General features: G+C 58.8%; 1 protein-coding gene across 1 annotated transcript in view; it reads left to right on the plus strand.

Annotated features, from left to right (window-relative positions):
* Positions 1-23,220, plus strand: part of LOC141574924 (tensin-3-like) — a 66,621-nt gene that overhangs the window by 17,622 nt on the left and 25,779 nt on the right. Inside the window, 6 exon segments of the mRNA XM_074352308.1 lie at positions 1,028-1,054; positions 10,912-11,063; positions 11,873-11,999; positions 12,090-12,166; positions 14,640-14,854; positions 19,078-19,172. Of these exon segments, the coding sequence (XP_074208409.1) occupies positions 1,028-1,054; positions 10,912-11,063; positions 11,873-11,999; positions 12,090-12,166; positions 14,640-14,854; positions 19,078-19,172 (693 nt within the window).

The following is a 23,220-nucleotide window of genomic DNA, read 5'->3' on the forward strand; positions in this document are numbered from 1 at the left end:
AGGCCAGGCCCTCCCTCCAGTGTCAGTGTGCCCGTATATCCCCACCTGGGGCATCACTGGTTCCTTGGTGGCCCTGCCTCTAAATCTGAGGACAGGAAGGGTGAGGAAGGAAGGGCCCCACGGCTGCCTCCTGCTCCCAAGTCTGCCTGCATGCCAGCCGAAATCCGAGCTGGGATCACCGATGGGGATGGACTGCGCTGCCTTGTCCTCAGGCCCTTCGTCCTCTGAGGCCCCTCGGTGCAGGGACCTCCCATCTCACAGTGGAGCCTCCGGAGGTGTCAGTTAGTGGCCTGCCCAAGGTCACATGGGTCATTGGCAGAGAACAGGAATAGGCCCCTGTGGCTGCACCCAGGGACCCTGCCCACTTGGCAGTCCAACGGGGAGGATTTCAGACCCTCCCGGGTCCAGGTGGCTGGGGGAACCTCAGCTCTGCAGACTTGGGTCCTGTTTAGGGTCCCCTGTGTGACTTGAGTAAAGAACTTCTGTTCACTTCGTCTGTTAAAAGAAACCCTGTCCCGTGCCCGGGTGATGGGCGGGCCAGGGAGCGCGGGTCTGCACGCAGCATCCTGCACCTGCATCAGGAGTGACATCCCGGCCCCCCGAGCACCTGAGACCCTGGGTGTTGGTGCGCAGAGCTGGGCGAAGCTGGAGGGGTCCCCGGGAGGAGCTGACCACAGCCGTGATGGCAGCAGCTGAATATGGCCGGGCCCGGGTGGGAGGGTTTGCCTTGTGGACTCGCTCGGTCAAGTACGTTCAGGAGATTCTGAGTTTAAAACACACTTCAGTGGGAATAAAACTGTCTCAGCTCACTGAACCTACTTAAAAGAAAGCACTTGGGAAAGTTAAAACCAGAAATCTTATTTTTCCTTCGATTGAAACCTCCTTTGAGACCTGGAGGAGGTCGGAAGCATGCGAGTATATTGGGGGAAAGAAGTCCAAGGCTCCGGTTACTGTCTGATGGCCTCTCTCTCCCGTGATGTGTGTCAGTCCTCATGACGACCATAAAGCAGAGAGCCCGGGGTTTGAGGAAGTCCCTCATCTCCTCCCCTTCCAGGTTCTCATCTCCCCCCGTTCCAGGTCCCTCATCTCCTCCCCTTCCAGGTTCTCATCTCCCCCCGTTCCAGGTCCCTCATCTCCTCCCCTTCTAGGTTCTCATCTCCTCCCCTTCTAGGTCCTCATCTCCTCTTCTAGGTCCTCATCTCCCCTTCCAGGTCCTCATCTCCCCTTCCAGGTCTTCATCTCCCATTCCAGGTCCTCATCTCCCCTTCCAGGTCCTCATCTCCTCCCCTTCCACGTCCTCATCTCCCCTTCCAGGTCCTTATCTCCTCCCCTTTTAGGTCCCTCATCTCCTCCCTTTCCATGTCCTCATCTCCTCCCTTTCCACATCCTCATCTCCTTCCTTCCCACGTCCTCATCTCCCCTTCCAGGTCCTCATCTCCTCCCCTTCCATGTCCTCATCTCCCCTTCCAGGTCCTTATCTCCTCCCCTTTTAGGTCCCTCATCTCCTCCCTTTCCATGTCCTCATCTCCTCCCTTTCCACATCCTCATCTCCTTCCTTCCCACGTCCTCATCTCCCCTTCCAGGTTCCTCATCTCCCCCCTTCCAAGTCCCTCATCTCCTCCCCTTCCACATCCTCATCTCCCCTTCCAGGTCTTCATCTCCCCTTCCAGGTCCTCATCTCCTCCCCTTCCAGGTTCTCATCTCCTCCCCTTCCACGTCCTCATCTCCTCCCTTCCCATGTCCTCATCTCCCCTTCCAGGTCCTCATCTCCCCTTCCAGGTCCTCATCTCCTCCCCTTCCAGGTCCTCATCTCCCCTTCCAGGTCCCCATCTCCTCCTCTTTCCAGGTGGCCATGCTTCAGTGACTTGATAAACTCACTACTGGAATTACTGGAATTTTTATTTTGATTTTTAGATCTTCTCCAGTTCCTTTTATCATAAAAATAATTCAGTGTCATTTTTGAAATGAAAGGACTTGAATACATCAACAAATCCGTAACACTCAGCATGTTTGGTTATTAATTATGCAGATCCAATTGGAGTGTTTCTTAATCCATTTCTTGCCTGGTAGGAATCTCGGGCATGCGTTGGGTTTTTTCCCCTGTGCTTTTAGAGCTCTGGTGGTGTCTGGGGAGTAGAGGTGAGCAAATTGGATGCTCATCCTCAGAGACCTTCCTGAAGTTTGGAAGTGAGCTTCTGGTAGGAGCACGAGGGTGGCTCATGGCTCAGGGACTGGCCTCCCACCCCAGAGCCGGTGTTCCACCCACAGTGAGCTCCTGTGTGAGGGCAGTGCCAAGCTGGGAGGTGCAGTGCATTGGGACTCACACGGCATCTGATGCAGCTTGTGGACAGTGTGGGGGGCTCTCAGAACAGCCTGCACGCTGACTTCTGGTTCTCCTTCTGGGACATCTTGTCTTGATAGAGATCCTGCCAAGAATGCACACATCTGTAGCTCTCAGCTATTAGAACTGAGGGGGCAGGAGACCGTCCTTCCCTCCCTGGCAGGTACAGAGAGATTTTTGTTTGATTTTTAAAATTTTTAAATTGAAAAAAAATTTTAAGTATAGTCCAATTACAATGCTGTGTTAATTTCTGGTGTACAGAATAGTGATTCATTTATACAGATAAATATTCCTTTTCATGTTCTACTATTATAGGTCATTACAAGGTATAGAGTGTAGTTCTCTGTGCCATACAGCAGGACCTCATTGTTTACCCACTTGATTTTAATACTTAAATGTCGGTATTTACATCTCTCAGGTGCAGAAAGCTAGATCAGCCAGGGAGAGGAAAAAAGTCATTGATGCAAGGGAAGTCATAAAACTGTAGAGCTGCCCTGCTGACCCTGAGGCGTGGAACATTGCAGAAGGCTTGGGGGTGCTGGAAACCTGTGCTTTGAAGGCACTCCAGCCCCAGCAGGTTTCCTTCCCCCAGATCGGGGAGCCAGGGCTGTGCAGCTGAGCCGGTCCACACATGGCTCTCAGTCCAATCTTACTGAGTTGGAGGGCGCAGCGAGTCTGAAAGGCCCCATGACACGCCGAGGACGGTGGCTGTCACCCCCACAGGTGTCGTTCCATGTCTGTGTGCCTGAGGCTCAGCCCTCTTGGGATGGGATAGTGTCTGATCAGAGCCACCTCCAGTCTTGCTTACAGATGGGAAATAGGCTGGAAAGTTCCAAGACGCTGGCTCTTCTGCATGAGACCCTCCCTGGCCTGCCTGGCATCTTGACCCCAGGTGCTGACTGCCACACGTGTCTTCATTCTGGCTGTAGACAAGGGGTCATCACAGAGACCCCAGTGTCATGAAGTTAGTAAGGATCATACAGGTCATGCCCTGAGGTGATGATGATGGTGGTGATGATGGTGGTGATGGTGGTGATGATGGTGACGGTGGAGATCATGGTGATGATTGTCAAGACGATGATGGTGATGGTGATGATCATGGTGCTGATGGTGATGATGATGGTGGTGCTGATGGTGATGATGATGGTGATGATAGTGGTGATGATGGTGGTGATGATGATGGTGATGATGATGGTAGTGATGGTGGTGATGATGGTGATGATGATGGTGGTGATGGTGGTGATGATGGTGATGATGATGGTGACGGTGGAGATCATGGTGATGATTGTCAAGATGATGATGGTGATGGTGATGATCATGGTGCTGATGGTGATGATGATGGTGGTGCTGATGGTGATGATGATGGTGATGATAGTGGTGATGATGGTGGTGATGATGATGGTGATGATGGTCGTGATGGTGATGATGATGGTGCTGATGGCGATGATGGTGATGATGTTGGTGATGATGATGGTGATGATGATGGTAGTGATGGTGGTGATGATGGTGATGATGATGGTGGTGATGGTGGTGATGGTGATGGTGATGGTGGTGATGAGGATGCTAGTGGTAAATGTGCTGGTAAGCCCTGCTGCTCTGAGCACCTGTACTACTCCAGGCACTACATTGAAGCTTGTTGGCGTCACCCTGGCCTTCACACTCACCATGATGTGTAAACTGAGCTTCTGTGTATCTGACTCTGCATCCCATGGCTGTGTCCTTATTGCACAGTCTCATGTTTTGCCACCAGCCGTATAACCCCTCAAGGGCAGTGCCAGTGACGTATTCATCTTGTTTCCTGGCACGTGCTGATGTTGTGAATAGAGGGTGCAGTGCTGGCGGAAATGCAGAGGACTCTCCCGGGTCCCCTGTGGCTCCACTGGGTTGGCATGGGGACCTCAGTGAGATTCATCATGGGACAGGTCAGGGAGCCAGTCTCTCCACAGGACAAGAGAGAGGCCCTGCAGAGGTGGGGTCTGGTCTCAGAGAGCCTCGGAGGAGCTTGTAAATGGGCTGAGATGTGGGGGCATCTCACGGTGCCCCTGTGGCTACCCGGCTCTGGTCTGGGCGCCCTGGGACCTGGTGCCACCCCACACCCCAGGTCTCCCCGCTTCTCTGCCGCCCTGCCCACAGGGGTTTCTTCCATCACATCCTCTACATGGGGGGAGATTTCAACGGATGATACCCAAGAAACAGAAGAAGTCTGTGACAATTAAGGATGGATGGCAGGCAGCCCTCCGTTTCCTGCATACCTAAGGGCAACTTGCCTCCTGTTGTCCAAATACCGTGTTTCTGTTACATCAACCGCCGCCAACAGTCGCAGGGCCCTGGCAGCCCCGCGTTCTGCTTACAGACACTCTTGGACGTCATGGCCAGTGCTGCCTTTGAGGGCTTCTGCAGACACAGGTGTCTTGCCTGCGTCCAAGGACTGATTTATGCTGCAGGCAGTTCAGAGCAGTGACAAGTACCGACTTCAGCCGCTGACAGTGGGAGCCCATCAGTTTAAATTACATAAAGCTACATGTGCCCCGCCACAGGGATCCAGTGTGGAAAGCAAGGATCTTAGCCGTGGATTCCCACCGTGTGGGTCTCCGGGGGCGTGTGGTGAGGAGGTGGCGCGCACGAGCCCCAGGTGGTGGGTGGGGCAGAGAGCCAGGGGCACTGGGGAGCAGGAAGCATGGACTTTCCTGCAGGATGGCTGCCCCGGGCTGTGCAGACGCGGGGAGAGCCGAGGTGTGGGGAGTGCACGGGTGTCCCAGGGCTGGGGGGCCAGGTGCCCGGACAGGCCCCTGACCCTGTCAGGAGATGGAACGGCTGCCCTCGGGGTCACCTCCTTTCCCCGGGGATGCAGACTCTGCAGGCATCTCAGAAAGGGCACCTCAGGCCGACCCCACAGCAGCAGGACCCCCACCTGCCGGGGACCCCAGCCCGATGCCGCAAGACTGCGCCCCCTCTGTGGCTCTGGGGAGCAGCCTCGTGCCTGCCCAGGCACGGGACAGAGGAGCTGGGCTGCACAGAACCAAGGAGGTGCCGTGCGTGGGGCCCTCCTGGCTCCTCTGGGTAGACGCGCCCAAGGATGGGCTGTCCTGTCCATTCAGACAGGAAGTACCAGGTCAGAGAGGGTGGGTGACTCAGGCTCAGACCCGGCTTGGGGCACTTCCTGCATGGCCACCCTGTGTGTGTTCCCAGGCATGTCTGGGAAGAGGGTCCCAGCTCAGGGGCAGAGCCTGAGGTCTGGGGACGTGTGGGGCCAAGAAAGAGGGCTCCGGCCTCACCTCTCCACCCTCGGGCCTGTCCTCCTTGCCATTCCAAGTCCAGGCGACCAGCTGCAGACGGGGCTGCTCCTGGGTCCCGGGGGCAGGCCGGCCCGGTGTCCCCGCGCGGCAGCTCTGTGTCCCGCCTGGCAGAGGCCCAACGTTGGCAACGGCAGGCGGTCTCAGGGATAAGAGGGTGGAGGTCACGCCCCCGGTCACCCGGGAGACAGCAAGAGCTCACCCCCTGGAGCCACGGTTCGGTTCTCTTGGTGGGTTTCAGACCGCGAGGGGGCCTGGCCACAGACAGACCTGTCTTGAGATGTCAGGCTCTCAGGCCTCATGCAGCCTGGGTTTGGGCTCATTCATGCCATTTTAAGAGCTGAGCAAGTCCCCAGGGTCAGCCCAGGGTCACGTTCTCTCTGAGATGCCTCCCGACCCGTCTCTTCCCCTTGTGCCCAGGGGTCCCAGCTCCTCCCAGGCACCACTGTCCCCGCCCCCATCAGGAGATCCTGCAGAGCAGGGGGCCCTGGGAATACGGGGCGGCTGCTCCTGCCAGGCCCACCAGGGACCCAGGATGGGGGAGGTTGCGGGCTGAGGGCCAGCGACCAGGGCCAGGGGGTCGGTTGTGTTCCTGTGAAGGACTCTTCCCTCTGTTCGTGGCCGCAGACGAAACTGGAGTTTCTCCAGCTGAGCTCTCATTGCCTGAGATGAAGTGGCTGGTGGGGTGTGCTTGTGCCGTGAGATCTAAAAAGACACTCCTGCCTGTGGTCAGGACGCCGGGCGCCCCACGTGGCTTCAGACGGATTCTTCAGGACTGTGAGCAGGGGCCGCGAGTCGGGTGCCCGCAGGCACACGGAAGCTCCGCGCTCCGGTTGGGAACATCCTTCATGGTGGGAAGTAGGGTAGCTCTTGTTGGAGCTGCTTTCTGTTTTTCTGCAGAAGCGCCCTTTGAATTTGGGGTGAGTGACTCAGTTCCTTTTGCCCCCAATGACCCTCGCTCCACACACGGGTTTCAGGGCCCCACGAGGTCACATTGACGGGCGTGTTCCCACGTCCCTGGATGCTGGGCCGGCCTGCAGCTCTGGTTCTGAACCCTCCCAGGCCCGCGGTCCTGCTTTTAGAACTTCTGTCTCCTGGCACCGTCTTCACCATCGTGAAACCAAGGTTGTGGCTCCCGTAAGCTGCTCACACACGCAGCCATCAGAGATCTGTGGACCACCCTCACATTCTCACTGCAGAAAAATACATGTGACATAAAATTGACCATTTTCACCATTTTCAAGTGCACAGTATTGTGACATCATGTGCCTTCCATGTTGCGTAGCTGTCCCTACTGTCTGGGTCCAGGACACTTCTGTCATTTCAGGAGGAGTCTGCACCCACTGCAGTCGGCCCCGCTCCACACTTCCCCAGATCCCACCGCCCCTGGTCTGCCTTCTGTCTCCGTGGATCGGCCTCTTCGGGGTGTTCCGTGTCAATGCAGGCATAACTAACATTTGTCGGGCTCATCCCTGCTGTGCTCAGGGCTGAGTGGCGTTCCTCTGCATGGCTGCACTGCGCTGTGCTCCGTCCGTGGGTGGGGACCTCCAGTGTTTGTGAGCAGGGCCGTGTGAACGTTCGTGCACAAGTGTTCGTTCCATCACCTCTTCTCAGTTCCCTGGGGCACACACACGGGAGTGGGGCTGCTGGGCCACATGGCAATTCCTTCTTTCCTTTTTCTTTAACAGTTCTTTTCTGCTGTGGATTGAACCAGGACCCCGTGCCTGCTAAGCTCACGCTCTACCCCTGAGCTATAACCCCCTCCCCCGGTGGCTCTTTCATTGACGTGCTGAGGAGATGCTTCCTCAGGTGCTGGCAAGCCCTCTTTGGAGACCCCGGGCGTCCGGTGTCGGGGGCGTGTTTCTGGAAGCTCTGTCTTGGCGTGGTGGACACGAGCTGGTCCGCACGGACGTGACCCCCGATGCATGATGGGCCTTCACAGGCGAGACGTGGAATTTGCCTCATCCCGGGGTGGGTGGTGGTGAGCCCCCTGGGTCAGGACAGGGAAGAGATGATGGGAAGATGGCCCGGGACCTGAAGTCCTGTGCTGTTCCTTCTCACCGCCATCAGCCGTGCATGCCTGGGGCTGCACCTTCCTGGCTCACCTTCTGTGGAGGGAGGCCCCACAAGTGGACAGTCCTTGTGACCGTCCTGAGGTGTGTGGTGGAAACATCATGCTTCCTCAAGTGTTTGAGGAGGCGGCCGGTGAGATCCAGGGCTCTGGGGCGGGGGCGGAGTGGGCAGGTAATGACAGAAAAGGAAGAGACTCAAAGAAGCAGAAAGGAGTGGAAAGTAGGTGCCAGCCTCTGCCGCTGGCGCCCTGAGGGCAGCAGTCCCATGGGGTCTGTGCCGTGAGTCACAGGCACGCCTGCGCAGGACACGGTCTCCTGCACTCCTCGCAGTGCAAGGGTGCACCTCCTAGCTTTCTGGACATGATCATTTCCATTAAAAAACGTCTTTAGAGGAGAGGCTCCCTCCTGCCCAGCTCTTCTGCGTTTCCCGGTGCGGAGGACTTCCAGTCCCACAGTCCTCAAGGCAGCTGCCCTCCCTGGGCCTCTGGGCACAGGTCTGCGGAGCCTGCTGGCCTGGTTCCCACGTCCCCTGAGGCCCTGGGGTCGGATGGGGACTAACTGACAGATGTCCCCGCTCCCTGGGAACACGCCCTGTGGGGGAGTCCGTCTGCATTTCCGCATCAGGGAGAGCAGAGCCGCTTGAATCAGTCTGGAAGCGTGTTTGGGCGTCTCCTTGTCGCTCTGCCCTTCTCCCATTGACACTCGCTCTGCAGAGGAAGCACGTTTATCCAAATGGGGAGCCTGGAGCTAACTCGGGGGCAGGCCATCTGTGTGCATCCCTGGTGTTGGCCTTTGCTCCCAGGAATGCGAGGGAGTTTCCAGAACCCGTGGGCAGGCCCCGTGTGAAGATGCTGCCCCTGGCAGCCACCCAGGTGGAGGCGAAGGTCATGCATCCGCCCGCTCGGCACTGCCACCTGGGAGTGTGTCAGTCGCAGGAGCTTTGCACATGCCTGCGGGCTTCCCCCAGGAGGTTGGGGTGAATTGGCCTGGATCCTGCTTGGCGTCAGAATGATTTTAAACGCTCCCCCATGCATGACTCTATGCTGGAGACTGGCCCTGGTCCTCCCGCTGGTTTGTGTGTTTGGAAACACTGGGGAATTTTACGAAGACGCCAGCCTCCTGGCCTCACTCCACAGGCTGTGACTTCACAGGGCAGGGTCGGCCCGAGGGTCCAGACCATGAATGTGATTCCCGTGCACAGCCAGGTGGCCTGAGTGTCGCCTGGAGCCTGTCTGTGTTCGTCTGTGTCCTGGCCACCTGGAGCCTGGCCGCTGCCCGGGGACGGGGCACTTCTGCCTGCTGGGGGCAGTTCCAAAGCTGGGAGGACTCAGACGTCGTTACCCAAAGTTCACGAGGGGTGAAGGACATGAGAGGTGGAGGGGGCGTCCACGGCCGCGCTGGCACGTGTGCAGAAGGAGGGGTCCCCGATCTCAGCCAGGGGTCCCCCCTACTCCATGGTCCACATAGATCATTCCTTTTTGGTTGTATTTTTGTGTTTGTTACATTCTTTATTGAAGTGCGGTCAGTGCACAACGCCGTGTCAGTTTCTGGCACGCGGCACGGTGATGCAGCCACACATGTGCTTAATCACTGATGTGCCTACAGCACCACCTGGCTGTGGAGGTGTGTCCTGCCTCCCAGGGGATGTTTCTGGGGCCTGGAGGAAGCCCAGGAGCGGGGCCACCCACAGATCCGCACCAGCTGCAGGGACGGATGGCTCCTGAGACTGCCTGCTTGGCTCTGCGTGTTTCCTCGTGGGCCCTGGTCCCACCCGGATGTGTTTTCACAGCAGTGCCTTTGAGTGCATCCTTGAGGCTGGTCTCATACACAGGACTGCACGCTGGAGGGGGCCTCGGTTCCTGAAGCCCTCTGGCTCAAAGGTCAGGGCTGAGGTCACATCACGTGGAGGTCAGGGTGCAGGTTGTCCTCCGCAGGCCAGCAGCAGACCCCTGGGGAGCACCCACACCCTGCTCCCAGCGCGCTGGCATGGCCGCAGCAGGCCACGTCTGCAGGACACCGTTTCTGCCCTGCCTGTCGGACAGAGGCCATCTCCTGGTCCCCCGTCCCTTCCGGGAAGGCCTCTGCATTTCTCAGCTCTGATGGGCTACAGGAGGCAGGTCAAGGGCTGCCCCGCTGCACACCATTTCAGAGCAGCGCATTTGGGTGTCTCCCTGGGTGACGTGCTTCGCGTGCTGTGACCCGACAGCCTTGGGGGGCATCAGTCGTCCCCTCCTGGGGTGGCCAGGCTCACAGGGTCCTCCTGCCCATCACTGACTGACACCCACGGGCGTTTCCACCCCGATCCACCTTCCAAAAGCGCTGGGCCCCCACCATGCACCTGTCCTGCCCTGGGAATGGTGTCTGGGCCCTGCCTGTGTCGGGGTGGGGGCCAGCCTCCCTCCGGGGCCCCGCACCCCCCTCCCACACCCTCTCTGTAAAAACAAGAAGGGGTAAAATGTTTCTAAAAGACGCAGTACAACATGTAAAGAAGGGGACCGACCATGTAGGCAGGTGGAAATTTGTACACATTGGTGACCCAAGAAAAAGACGTCTGTGTCTGGTCAAAGTGGCTGTTCCCTCTGTGGTGGTCCTGAAGCGGCACGCAGGCCCTCTGGCCTCAGAGGTGCCTGCAGGTGCTGCAGGAGGGGGCGCTGAGCTCAGGCAGGGGTCTCAGACTGTGAGTCCCCATGCCTGCGGCCGCCGGGGCCTTTCCAAGCTCGACCACCACAGAGAGTCCTTCTTGCTGACTCTGGGTGTTGGGAAGTGGGCTCGGTCCAGGGCCCCGGGTTCCCCCACCCCGTGCTTCCTGAGCCCCCGCTGGGTGCCCGGCCGGCTCTCCATTCTGGGGAGCCCGCTGGACACAGGTCCTGGTGGAACCGGCGGTGGGAGAGACTGACAGTGGGTGGTAACCGGTCATGCCGGGGGAGAGCGGCCAGAGCCCTGGGGTTCCCTGTCAATGAAATGTCCAAACAGGCAAACCCGTCAAGACGGAAAGTGGGTTAGTGGTTGCTGGGGCCGCGGGAGGGGGCTGGGGTTTCCTGTCGGGTGAGGAAGGTGCTCTGGAACCAGAAAAAGAAAAAATAATGAATCGAGTGTCTCTGAGAGGTTTAAAGTCGGTCGCGGTTACGGGTTGGCGGTCTGCCCCGCGCGGAACGCGCCTCCAGCCCACTTGTTTCCCTCCCTGCAGGTGACGAGCCCCCGAGAGGAAGATTCCAGAAGCTGAGCGTTGGGCAGTATGACAATAAAACCGGGGGGCCCCCAGCCTTCTCCAAGTCCAAGTGCGGCTGGGGGAAGCCCACCAGTGTGGAACAGGCCCCAAGCCTGGTGTTCTTTCCCTCTCCAGCCAGCGCCAAGGAGGTAGCCACAGCACGCCCGGGGCCTGGCCCGAGGCAGGGTGTGGGTGCAGAGCATGGGTGCGCAGTCGCTGTCCCGAGCGGGCCCTGGGCGTGTGCCTCGCTCCGGTCATCGGACCTCTGTGTTCTGACCCGTGGGAGGGATGAGGGCCCGGAACTCCGTGGGCGGACAGCAGCCACCAGCCGCAAACAGACATCCTCCAGGTCCCCGCAGGGGGGCCCAAGTCCCCACCCAAGGCCCCTCGGGGTCCCCGGGAGGGGGGCAGGGAGAACGTGTGGGTCAGTGTGGACATGGGACGCCCGCCCCACCCCCTGGGGAGAACATCAGAGCATCTTCTGGGAGGCATGGTTCAGGCTTTTAACCAGAATCGAAGTAAGATGGGTAGGCAAGCCCCCAGACCAGGAACCCTTTCATGTCAGGTTTCATGTGCTGTCCAGGCGGGAGCGCTGGGGCCCAGAGCAGACGGGGAGGAGAACGTCACCGTTAATGTTAATCCAGGCACCGAGCCAGGGCCCATAGAGGAAACGGGTCCAGGCAGCCTCTTCCCTGAGCTGTGGGTTCAGTGCGCCGTGTGCGTACCTGCCTGGGGACACACTGCGGGTGAAGGTCACTCACCTACTTCGTTCCCCGGGTGCTCACCCCCGCACAGACTCCCCACCAGCTCCACTCACCACGTGGCTGTCACCGGCTGGACCACCCAACGCTCCCCCACCTTTATGGCCACTGCACTTCCTGGGTTTCCACCCCTGCCTCCTGGGCCCGCGCTCAGACCAGGGCTGGCTCACCTGACCCCCACCCCATGCCACTTCCAGACGGCGATCCCCGTGTACCCCCAGGACCTGGACGGGGTCGACTGCAGGGTCTTCTCACCCACTGGCAGTGGCAGTGAGACCCTGCCCCTCACACCTGCGTTCCCCATGTCTCCGGAGACGCCGTACAGTAAGGAGGGAGCAGAGCTGGCCGCCTGCACGATGGCCCCTCAGAGAGGACTCGGGGACAGACGGCGCCTCACTCTGCTTTATTCCACAGTGACGACCCCCCGTTACCCTCCATTCAGCCCCCCAGGGCCCCCGATGGGTGGCAGCAGCCTGTACAGAGGAGCTCAGGTTAAGACCCCGCTCTCTTCCGCCCTGGGCGTCCTCTCATGCAGGAGCACCGCCACGTGCCTGGGTCGCACCGCAGCAGCCTGGACAGCAAGGGCAGCACTGGCCATGGGGTGGAGGGGTGCAGGGGTGAGCTGGGGTCTGCTGGGGCGTTGGACCTCTGCCGCCTCCGGGGCCCTGTCCTGGCTCCTACGTCCTGGGTGTGGTCCCCATCCTGGGTCCCCCAGCACAGGGGTGGGTCTACTCCCTCCTGGGCACCTAACACACCCCTGCGCCCACCCCACGGAGGGAGCGTGGATGCGTGCTGGTTGGGCTACTCAGCTCCGCCTCCCGGGTAGATGCCACTTGCCTGGAGAGTCCATAGTCAGGCGGTGGAGGGGCTGCGGCTCAAGCCGTGTTCCCATTTAAAAATTGCTCTCCTCAGTCACCGTGGGTTCTCCATGTCGCTGCTTTCTGCCCCGGAAAGCAGGGAGGGGGTCCCTCAGGTGCACCTCTGGGAAGGTGGGAGGCTGACTGTGTGTTTAATCCCACTTCTTGTCCTGGGGACGATGGCCGCTCCACTGCCCCTCCCTCCTGAGGAACCCAGATCCCAGGTCGTTTAACAGAAGGGCCGTCTGTCCTGCAGAGTTTCCCGTGTGGCCCAGTGTGCACATGCAGAGACCAGCTCCTTAGCAAGCATGAGTGCGTGGAGGGTGTGGAGAAGCGTGTGCTGTGTTGGCGCCTCTAACGTCGAATGCAAGGACGGCGGACAGGTGCCCATGCTGCCGTGTGTAGCCTCGTGCGTGTTCTTCTGTTTCAATAACTCAGACGCAAAGGGATGGCATCTCTGTCTCCACACAGCCCCGTCCCCTGTCCCCCACGATGGGCAGCTCACTGGAACCCAGTTAGTGGGTTTGGGCCAAGTCAGTGGGTGCCATGGCGCCACAACCGGGTCCACTGGAGACACGCTGGTCCGGCTGCCGTGTGCAGAGCAGTGCCAGGCGGGTGGAGTGCTCGGGCCACAGTGGTTTCTGGAAAGAGGGGAGGACGGGGCTTCACTTGGGGGAGATGCGGGTGGTTCGAGCAGCTGACCTGACTCGGGGCTCCGTGGCTGTTCCCAGTTTGCCTGGTTCTGATGTTATGGTCTCAGCTGGGCTCTGACTTCTGACTAGTGTGTCTTCCCACATCGGACTGAACCGGGTGCTGGCTTGGCGTAATCCAGACGTGTCGGGTTGTCCCCCAGCCAGCCAGCCGATGAGGTCAGGGAGAAACAGAGCCGGACGCCAGTCAGCGGTGCGGGGAGAGGTTTACTTGGGGCTGGGGTTGTGGGGGCATCGGGCGGGGCACGGCCAGGTCCCAGGGTTGGGCGGAGCCCCGGGGATGCGCCCCATCATGTGAGGGTCCCTGGCTCCATGCAGGAAAGAATTCAAGAGCAGTGGAGTGAAGGTAGATTTATTCAGGGGGACGCACCCCACAGACAGAATGCAGGCTGTCTGGAGAGGCCAGAGGTGGCCCCGGAGCACGGGGTCATCCAGGAAACTGAGATGAGCCCCGAGGTCCCCCCATAACTTCATATGTTAACAGGCAGGAGGGTTATTCCAGCTCCTTGGGGAAGGGGTGGGGTTCCCAGAGATTGGCCCCCCCGTGGTTGCTGCCCCCCACCCCTGCCGCGTGTCACGGTCTCACGTCACCACCGGTGTGGCTGCGGTGCGCGGTGGGTCAGGAGGGGCGCCCAGCCCTGCCTGTCAGGGTGGAGGGGTGGCAGGCTGTCCCCGACGGCCCTCCTGTTCTCAGGGGCACTGGGAGGGTGGGCTGGTGGGGACGAGCCTGCAGGAGGCAGAGGCCTGCATGGGGTTTCCGTCTCTCCCCCCCTTTAACTTCCAAACTGTCCTCCGTCTGCTCCTCACTCACCCTTACGTTCTCAGCATCCAGCGTCCAAGAGGTTCTAGGTGAAAGTCTGTGTTGTTTTTAAGGCGTGAGCACCTGTGAGTGAGTGGGAGGGAGACGCTGTTCCTTCGGGGAGCCCGGCGCATGGTGGCTGCGGACATGGGCGGGAGGGTCGGCGTTGCTGATGGGACACTGTGTCTGCACTGGGTGGTGACTGCACAAGGGGTGAGTGGGCGCCCGCCTCCCTCTGACCCAGGTCCTGGATACTTCCTGGGGGCAGCACGGTTTTAGGGACGAGTTTTCTGAATGTGACCTTTCATGGGAGTTGCTTCCACCTGGAGCACACCTGTGCCATCAGCCGAGTCCCCGCTGCTCCCACCCCGCCAAGCAGAGGGGACAAGGAGGAAGGGCAGGCCAGTCTGCAAGCGTCCGCACCAGAGCTGCCCTGGTCACAGAGAGGCTGGACACAGCACAGAGGTGGCATCTCAGAAAGCGGGCCCGGCTGTCCCCTCTGCCCACCCCATGGGCTGCCCCGCCTGCACCAGGGGAAGGACCCACCCTGGGGAGCGCTGTCCATCTCAGCCCTTCCTGGGCCTGGCTGCCCTGCCAGACGGCCGCCTTCCTCTCTGTTCGGGGAGCCGTGGGCCACGGGAAAAGCCCGTCTGTCCGCCGGCTGGGCCTGCCCTGGGCTGTGGCCGGGCATTTCCTGCAGACCCTGCAGGCCATAAACAACCCAGAGGAAGTGCCCTGCACGGCCCTCAGGGTGGAGGGTCCTTGGGGCCTTCCTGGCCTCGAACTTGGGGAGGTGGGCCAGGCGTCCATCCTGTGAGAGGTGAGTGCCTGTGAGCTTCCACTGGCTTGATGAGTGGGTCAGAGGGTCACGGCAGGGCTGGGCAGGGGTGACTGCACGGCGTGGCTAGAAGTTGTCCTGGAAGCCTGCCACGTGCACCGTGCCCAGTGCCTCCGTGCAGCCCTGGAGGCGGGGCGAGTGCTGGCCCCCCAGACTCCCAGGAGGGTCATGGGTCCCTCTTCCAGGGAGGACTTCAGGGAGTGTGGTGTCCGCACTAGGATTTGGCAGACAAGTGGGACTGTGCCTGGCCCGTGAGGCAGGAGAGGCGAGGGGTGAGCACCCACTCTGTGCTGCACTAGGTGGATGTAGACCTCGTGGTACACTGCCTACCACCCTGGGCTTCGATATCAGAGGCCACACCCAGGACAAGTCCCTTCTGCTCTGCTGAACGGACTTCTTATGGTCAGATCTGAGGCCATGAGGGATGGAGCATGGACTTACCTGACTGAGGGGGGACAGTGTCCCAAGTGTAGGGACATTTGAAATGGGCTTTGACGAGTATATAGGAGCTCGCCAGATTGCTTAGGTTCAGGGACGGGGGAGGTCTTCCATGTAGAGTGAAGAACTTGAGCAGAGCAGAAGAAAGGGATCTAGTGTGTTTGAGCTAAGCCACCGGCCAGGTGAAGCTGGCTGATTGGTTGGAAAAGAGAGTCAGCCAGCAGGAGGGTATGGGAGCCACTGCTGTGGGAGGAAGCCCTGTGGGGTTTGAGGAAAGTGCTCACCCCTGGCTGCCCTGGGCAGGGGATGGAGTGAAGGCCTGGGGCTGGTGCCCCGGCGATGAGAGGCGGTGCCCTGGTCCCAGGGAAGGGGACAGGGCAGGAGGCTTCGCTGTGAGCCTGGGATCCCAGGGAAGCGCATCTGCCTCTGTCAAGGTGCAGGTCCTGGATGGGGGCCTTGGGGGGCTCGTTCGGGGTGGCTGTCTCCCTGGGGTCCCAGCCCCACGGACACTCGTGCTAGCCGCTCGGGTGGCACTGGCCATGGGCTGGAGCCCAGTGGTGCAGGGTTCAGCCGGGAGCCTGGAGAGATGAAAGGGAGGGAAAAGGAAAAGGGGGCAGAAATGGAGAGGAAGCAAACCAGGCAGGGAGCGGGTGGGGCCGGCCGTGCCATCGGAGGGAGGCACTCGCTGGGCAGGCCGCCAGACAGCCAGATTCTTTCCTCGGAGGAGCTCTCCTGCCGCCCTCTGAATGGGCCTCCTCGGAGGTGGCCGCCCCGCGACCCGCCCTGACTCCCCCAGGACACCGGAACCAGAGTCGCCCGGCCCCGGCGGGTGGGGGCCGCCTCTGGGGACAGCCCTCCTGCGGTCGCCTCCCGCTGCCCGGTCTCCCGGCCTATCCTAGGACCTCCCGGTGCCCGCGGCGCCCAGGTACACGCCGGTCCCCTCCCAGCAGCCTCTGGCCATGTCTCTGCGAGGCTGAGAACTGACCTCCCAGAGGTGGGGGAGGGGCGGAGGGGAGCGGGAGGGGCTGGGATGCGGGCACAGGGCCCGATGGGGGACCCGGCTGCGGAGGGTCCCGCTCTTCCCAGTGTCCCCGGGTCCCACAGCTGTGGGACAGGACGCCCGGCCCTGCAGTCTGGAGGCGCCTCCTTCCAGAAGAAAGCTCTGCTTTGTCTCAGCAGCCAGGGCTCCCAGGGCAGAGGGAAGCCTGCTTACAGATGTGCGGTCTGGAGCCGGCTGCTTCCCGGCTCGGATCACTCCCCCGCCTGCCCGGTTCCTCCCCGGCCCGGAGGGGTCGCCGGCTGCCCCGGGAGGACGCAGGGCCCAGGTGCTCCTGCACCTTCCTGGGAGAGCAGTGCTTCACTCGGCGCCGAAAGCCGGCCTGGGGGTCAAAGTGGGGGCTTCTGAATGAGCCTCGCCTTGCCTGCTGGAGGGATTCAGAGCCCAAGACTTTAAAGCAGAATACACAGTCAGCGAGGTAACCTGCCCGGTTGTCACCAGGGCTCCCGGAGGCTCACCTCTGCAATCTCCAGGTGAGCCTGGCGGCTTGTGGCCCAGGCTGCCGTGGCGGGCGGGTAGGCACGGGCCTGGCCAGAGTGACGTGGCCTGTGTGCGTGTCTCAGCTGGAAGGACGGGGTGGGGCGATTCCTGGGGAGGGGACAGTCACGCTCAGTGCAGCAAGCCTGGGCTGGTGCTCCCGCTGCCCGCTCGCCTCTCCAGCCTGAACGTCCTGAGAGCAGTGCCTTCCAGATGTGGGAGACTTAACTTATCCGTGGCTGAAGGGAAGATAATGTCTCTCCAGACATCTCCCGTCACTTTAATGCCATCTGTATGCATGGCAGTAATTTTCCACACGCTTCAGGTGGGTGTTGACATATTAGAAACTGTCCGGGTGGGACAGAAATCTTTTTCCAGCTCCAGAGGTGAATTTAAGAGCATTTTGGCCCCTGTACATCCAGGGAGAGAGCGGTCTCTCTCTGCTGCTGACGGTGGCTGGCGGGAGCCCGGGAGCCTCGGTCCCAGGGCTGCAGGCTACCCCAGAGGCCCCGGGCCCCATCCACGTGCGGGAAGCTGGCTGGCAGGCCCCTCCGAGGCAGGCGTTCCTCTGTTTTTGGAGCAAAGAGGCAGTTCCTTTAGGACAGGGCTGTTTTACTGCGTTGATTCTGCTGACTTTGAGATTTCCCTGATGGAGGGGCAAGGGTGTCTTGTTGGAAAACACAGCTTTCAGGCATAGAGATGAGCTGACCGCCTTTGAGCAAGCTGCATTCTTTCTAAATGAAGTGTAGCTAATTTACAAACTAGTGTTAGTGTCCGGTGTATAGCACAGAGATCCATTTATATATATATTCTCATATTCTTTTTCATTACAGGCCATGACAGGGTATTGAATATAGTTCCCTGTGCTGTTCACCTTACGTATAGTAAGTTGTTTGAACAACTTTGTTTTTTCCTTTTTAATTCTTAACACCTTTGCAGTGGTGTGGTTCCTGTCTGCAAACCACACATTTCAGATGCTCAGGCTGATGGATTTGGTGGAGGCGTCCGCACCCAGGAAACCACCACCACGGTCATGACAGCCAGCATTTCCATCCGTCCCCAAGAGCTGCAATTCCCCGAGCAAGTTTCTTGAGCTCCCCTTTCAGCACTGCTCTCCTCATCTGTAGGAGGGGGCGACCCTTTTCTGTACAGCAGTAGGCGCTCCGCAAAAGCCGCTGTCTCTCCAATTTCTGTTACTGTCCTCGATGTAAAGGAAGTTGGTATATGTGACGTTGCCCAGATTTAAAAACGTCTGAGACACTCATGATTTCAGAGCTGCGGACACTCCGATCGGCGCCTGGGGACGGGGGGGCGCGGCTCTGAGAGCAGGAGGAAAGTGAAACCGGGTGGAGTTTGGGTGTGATGGTCAGTGTGCATTCTAGGCAAGCAGTGCGCGCACTGAGGACCGTTAATCGACAGTCATTCTGCTGCTGCCCACTTGCCCCCTTCAGCTTCCCCTCCCTGTATTTGAAGAAAACGGTCAAATGACATCCAAAGGCATGAAGCGCTCAGCTGAGTCGGAATCCCCACGTGGGGGTGAGGGGGGTGTGGCCAAAGGGTGTTAAGGCCAGTCAGGGGTTGGCCCTGGCCCTGGGGTCCCACCTGCTTTGCAGACGGCCCACCTAAGCGTCGGCACCGCAGGTCTGATCTTGGGACTCAAAGGTAACCTAGTGCAGTTCATGGAGGCGCTGGGTGTCCAAAAGCCCCTCCCCCAGACCCCACTCTCCCGTGTCCTGCTTCAGGCTGGTCACTGCCTTGTCCCATCCTGAGGGGGCCGGGAACCAGTTCACCTTCCAGCTCTGCTGCTGAATACCAGGCACCTCTGGTATCTGATGTGCAGGTCGCCTCAGGCAGGGCAGGGGCCGGATTGGCTACATGAAGGCCAGGCGGGCCTCACAGACGCGGTGGGAGGGGGCGGAGGGGTGGGAGGACTGGGATGACTGTGTGACGGCTCTGGGACGCACTGGGCAGCCAGCTCTCCTGGGCGCCCGGGCGCACAGAGACACGCTCCTAGAATGCCGGGGGTCCCAGGCAGCCCTGTGAAGGTGAGCGCATGCTCTGGTCCTGGAAGGTGTGGGTCTCGGGGTCCCTCCTGGGTGTCTGTGGGTGTCTGTACCCCGCCATCCCGTCCCTCCGCTCCCGAGGTCCTGCCGCCTGTGGGTTTAGGTTGTACCCTGGACTTCTCTGGTGTGCGCGCCCGAGCTCTGGTTGCCCCCTTGTTTTCAGGCAGCGCACCTGCCCGGCGGTGGTCCTGAGCCACGTGGGTGTTTGGATGTTCAGACGCACCTTCCAGCCGGCCATGACCCTGGGGCAGTGGGATGGTGGGTGCAGGGCCGGCCCTCGGACTTGCAGCCCTGCACTCGGTCTGGAGGCTCAGTGGGGGGCGCCAGCTCTCCCTGCACCCTGCGGACCCCACCCCACTGGGCAGCCAGGGCCACTGCTCCTGTGACGGGTTTGGGGGTGCTGGTGACATGAAGGGTCCACTTTCCGCTCGGTGTGGTATGGTGGGCTAGGCTGTGGGTCCCCTGGGTGTTGGGTCAGAACAGGGCAGGTATTGCCGAGGTTTGCTGCTGTTACAACACTGTTTTTGTTTCTGTTTTGGGTCTTTGGTTAGCCGCAGGCTTTCCCTGGAGCTGTTTCTGTCTGACGGTCCGGGATCCTAGGAGGCAGTCAGGGCACCTCTTCAGCCTGCATCCTTCCTTCTGTCTGTCAGCATCCCCATGCCCGTGGCCGTGTGGTGCCCGGGGCTGTGGCTGGACATGGTGGGACCCGGGAGGAGCGGGCTGCTCTGTTGTGGCCAGAACCCAGTTCCCAGGCCTGATACTCGTTTTTTAAAGATCAGTTGGTGGGGGGTTGTAGCTCAGTGGTAGAGTGCGCTTAGCACGCCCGAGGCCCTGGGGTTAGGGTTTCATGGGGATGGCGCTCCTGTTTTGCAAGAGAGTCCTGGAGAGCAGTGGGCGGAGGGCTGCCCCACATGTGAGCCATCTTCACACCCATGACTGGGCACAAGAAGCGTGTTGTGTCTGGTTTGGCTCAGCTTTTTCTAAAGAGGAAAGCGTACGAGGGCCCCAGAGGGTGGTCCTGCCTCAGGCTCGGAGACACGAGGGCCCCTTCCCCGGCCCCCGTTCCGCAGCCCCGTGTGCAGGCTTTGGGGGGCCTGCAGCCCCGAGGCCATTCCTCCTTACAGCCCGCAGGAGAGCAGGGGTGTGTTTTCCTGAGCCCGGTTTGCGGTGTGCTCGTTCCTTGCCAGTTGCCAAGTGCCCTCCATCATCAGTGGAGAAGCTGGCTTCTCTCCGGGCATCTTGCAGAGCAGACACTGCTTGGGTAAGACTCACTGTGAAGAGAAAGCTGTTCCCACATTAGGATTCCCTGCACAGCACCCGTGGAACGGGGCCCAGTGTGTTTTCTTCCCAGTGTGTTTGGATCGAAACCTCTGAACAGAAACGGGACGTCGTCAGAAGACGAGAAGGAACAAGGTCCCAATTGCAGTGGGTGGTTTTGCCTGCATTCTCGGGTTCTTGTGTGTTACTGAGTGAAAGGAAGGTGGTGGTGGAGTGTTTTTTGGAGGGGTAACTCCAGTTTGGATACGGGGACTTCACAGAAGAGTCCCCGGCTGTGGGCAGCGCAGGGCGCCCGACGTCTGCGCTGCTGGCGCCTTGTCTGGCTCTGTCGGGGGTGATGAGGGCATGGACGCTGCGACAGGAGGGAGCAGGTTCATCCTTGGGAGGGCCCCCCGCTGGCCTTCACCCACAGGGCACATCCGTGTGATGTGACTGTTTGACATAAGGATTCACAGAGGAGAATTTTCACTCAAAGCCAAGGAAGTGTGTGTTTATCCATTGGGGACCATTGATCATTTCCTTCTTACTCCTTTAGTAATTGAAGTGCAGTCAGTTACAGTGTGTCAATGTCTGGTGCACAGCACACCGTCCCAGTCATGCATAGAAACACATGTATTCGTTTTCATATGCTTTTTCATTATAGGTTATTACAAGGTATTGTCTATAGTTCTCTGTGCTGTGCAGAAGGCATTTGGTTTTTTTTAAATCTATTTTTATAAATAGTGGCTAACGTTTGCAAATCTCAAACTCCCAAATTTATCCCTTCCCACCCCCTTTTCCCTGGTAGCCATAAGTTTGTTACTATGTCTGCCAGTCTGTTTCTATTTTGTAGCTGAGTTCACAGTGTCCTTTTATTCTCTTTTTTTAGATTCCACATGTGGTATTTTTCTTTCTCTTTCTGGCTTCCTTCACTTGGAATGACGATCTCCAGGTCCATCCGTGTTGCTGCAAATGGCATGTTTCATTCTTTTCTATGGCTGAGTAGTATTCCATTGTGTAAACACACCACACCTTCCTTATCCAGTCACCTGTCGATGTGATCATTTCCTTCTGTGAGGTCTTTGATTTTCATCAAAAAACAGCTGTGGCATCACTTTTTCAGTCTTTAGGGAGTTTTCTCTGCTAAATTGTCTTTATATCTGGCTGCCTGTGCCTCATTCCCCTGCTTGAAAGAAGGTTGGTGAAATGGTCTGTTGTTTGTAGACAAACGAGAGGATTATAAGCTTCCCTTTAAAAAAAGATCACTGCTATCAAACTTCTTGTACGCTCTTGCTTTTAAAATAATACTTTAAATTTGGAGTTTGGCAGCTGGAAGAGGACTGTTTTACCTACGAGATGTTTTGTGGGAAACTCGTGGTAACCAGAAGGCAAAAATCAAGAGCTCAGACATGAAACACAGACTGAGCGATTCCCCGTGGACGGAAACCTCTGATTTACAAAGGGAGATGGAAGGAGAAGGAAACAGTGGGGAGGTGAGCTTGGAGCCAAACCCACCCACCAATGCGTCAACTCTGCTGATGGGATTCTGAGGGTGAAGCAGCTGGGGTCCCAGAGAGGGGCACCATGCTCCGTGGTCCACGACCGGAACCTGGAGGTCTGGGCTCTCCTTCCAGCAGCCCCGAGGTTCACACCTGGAACTAGAGAGAAAGGAGGAGACCAGAGAGGTGTTACCGCTTCATTTCGCAGAACTCTCTCAAGTGGTGAAAACAAGAGCTTCCCAGTTTGCTGCCTCACCCCAGAGTGTGACCAGGAGGAAGGGGTGGAGGGATGGAGACAGGGGGTGGGGCATATATGTGGGAGGCAGATGGACAGCAGTCGATGAGAGATAGATGGAGAAGATGGATGGATTATAGGTCGGAAGACGGATGGATTATAGGTCAGTAGACGGATGGATAGACAGTCAGACAGACAGATCGGTAGACGGTTGGATAGACAGATAGAGAGACAGAGAGACAGACAGACAGACAGATGCAGGTGGTCTCACTCACTTCTAAAAGTTTACCGTGAATTTGTCTGTTTATTACGGGCCAGAGGTGGAAGCTGACTTTCCAGGCAGTTAAATAACAAAACTAAAGTTTCTTCACCTGGATGGGCAAGTACAGTCTTGACCTCAGCTAAATTTATTTTCTTTTTTGCTAAGTCATAGAAAAGATTGAATGGCAATTTGTAATTATTGAGAGTAATTTAATGCACAAGTGAATACTTTTTATGTTTTTAAGATTTTTTTAAATGTAACTAGGAAGACAAGGAAATGTTTTTGTTTTGTTTTTTGTTTTTTTGTAATGTCACATGCCTGACTTTTGTTAAAGGTGGTGGGTCCTGCGTCTCAGAGAAGAGCTGCGTGTGGGTGAAGGGTGATGTTTGGCCCCCTCTGTCATTTTTTCTGTCAGGCCACTCCCTCCAGCCAGCACCGGGCTGTGGAGGACCAGGAGTCGGGGCCCCGCCTGCGAGCAGCGCTAGTCCCCTTTCTTCCTGGGAACTGACGTGTGATGTAAACTGTGGCGAGCAGACAGCACACACGTCAGCCAGCTTCCCACGGAGCCTCGGTCAGCGTTCGGACCCCTGCCCGGCCTGACTGGGTAAAGGAAGTGCAGGGAGGGGGCTGGACATCCCCGAGCCCAGTGGGAGAGGCCGGCTCCCTCCTTCCACCCGCGGTGCCCCAGTACCCCATCTGCTGGGAACCAGGAAGGGGGACGAGGCGGATTTCCAAACTGAAGGTGTCATCGTCTGTCTCTGGGCATCACCAGGGAAGGCACAACGTGAGAACATGGAGGAGCCAGGAGATGCCGGGACTGAGAAGAGGCCCAGAGCAGGTTGGCCCAGAGCTGTGACGGCCGTTAACGGAGGAGGTGATCCCAGGAGCAGGGGCTGCACTTGCCCTCCGGGCTGTGACCTCTCCATGTGGCCCAGCAAATGCTCTCACATCCCTGAAGCAGGTGCACCAGACTTGATGGATAAACGTTCTTCTGATGCCACAGTTCTGTGCTGTTTCTTGTCGCGGGACCCTGGGGGCTGATCAGCTCCTCTC

This window comes from Camelus bactrianus, chromosome 24, assembly GCF_048773025.1.
Source record: "Camelus bactrianus isolate YW-2024 breed Bactrian camel chromosome 24, ASM4877302v1, whole genome shotgun sequence".
Classification (NCBI taxonomy): Eukaryota; Metazoa; Chordata; class Mammalia; order Artiodactyla; family Camelidae; genus Camelus; species Camelus bactrianus.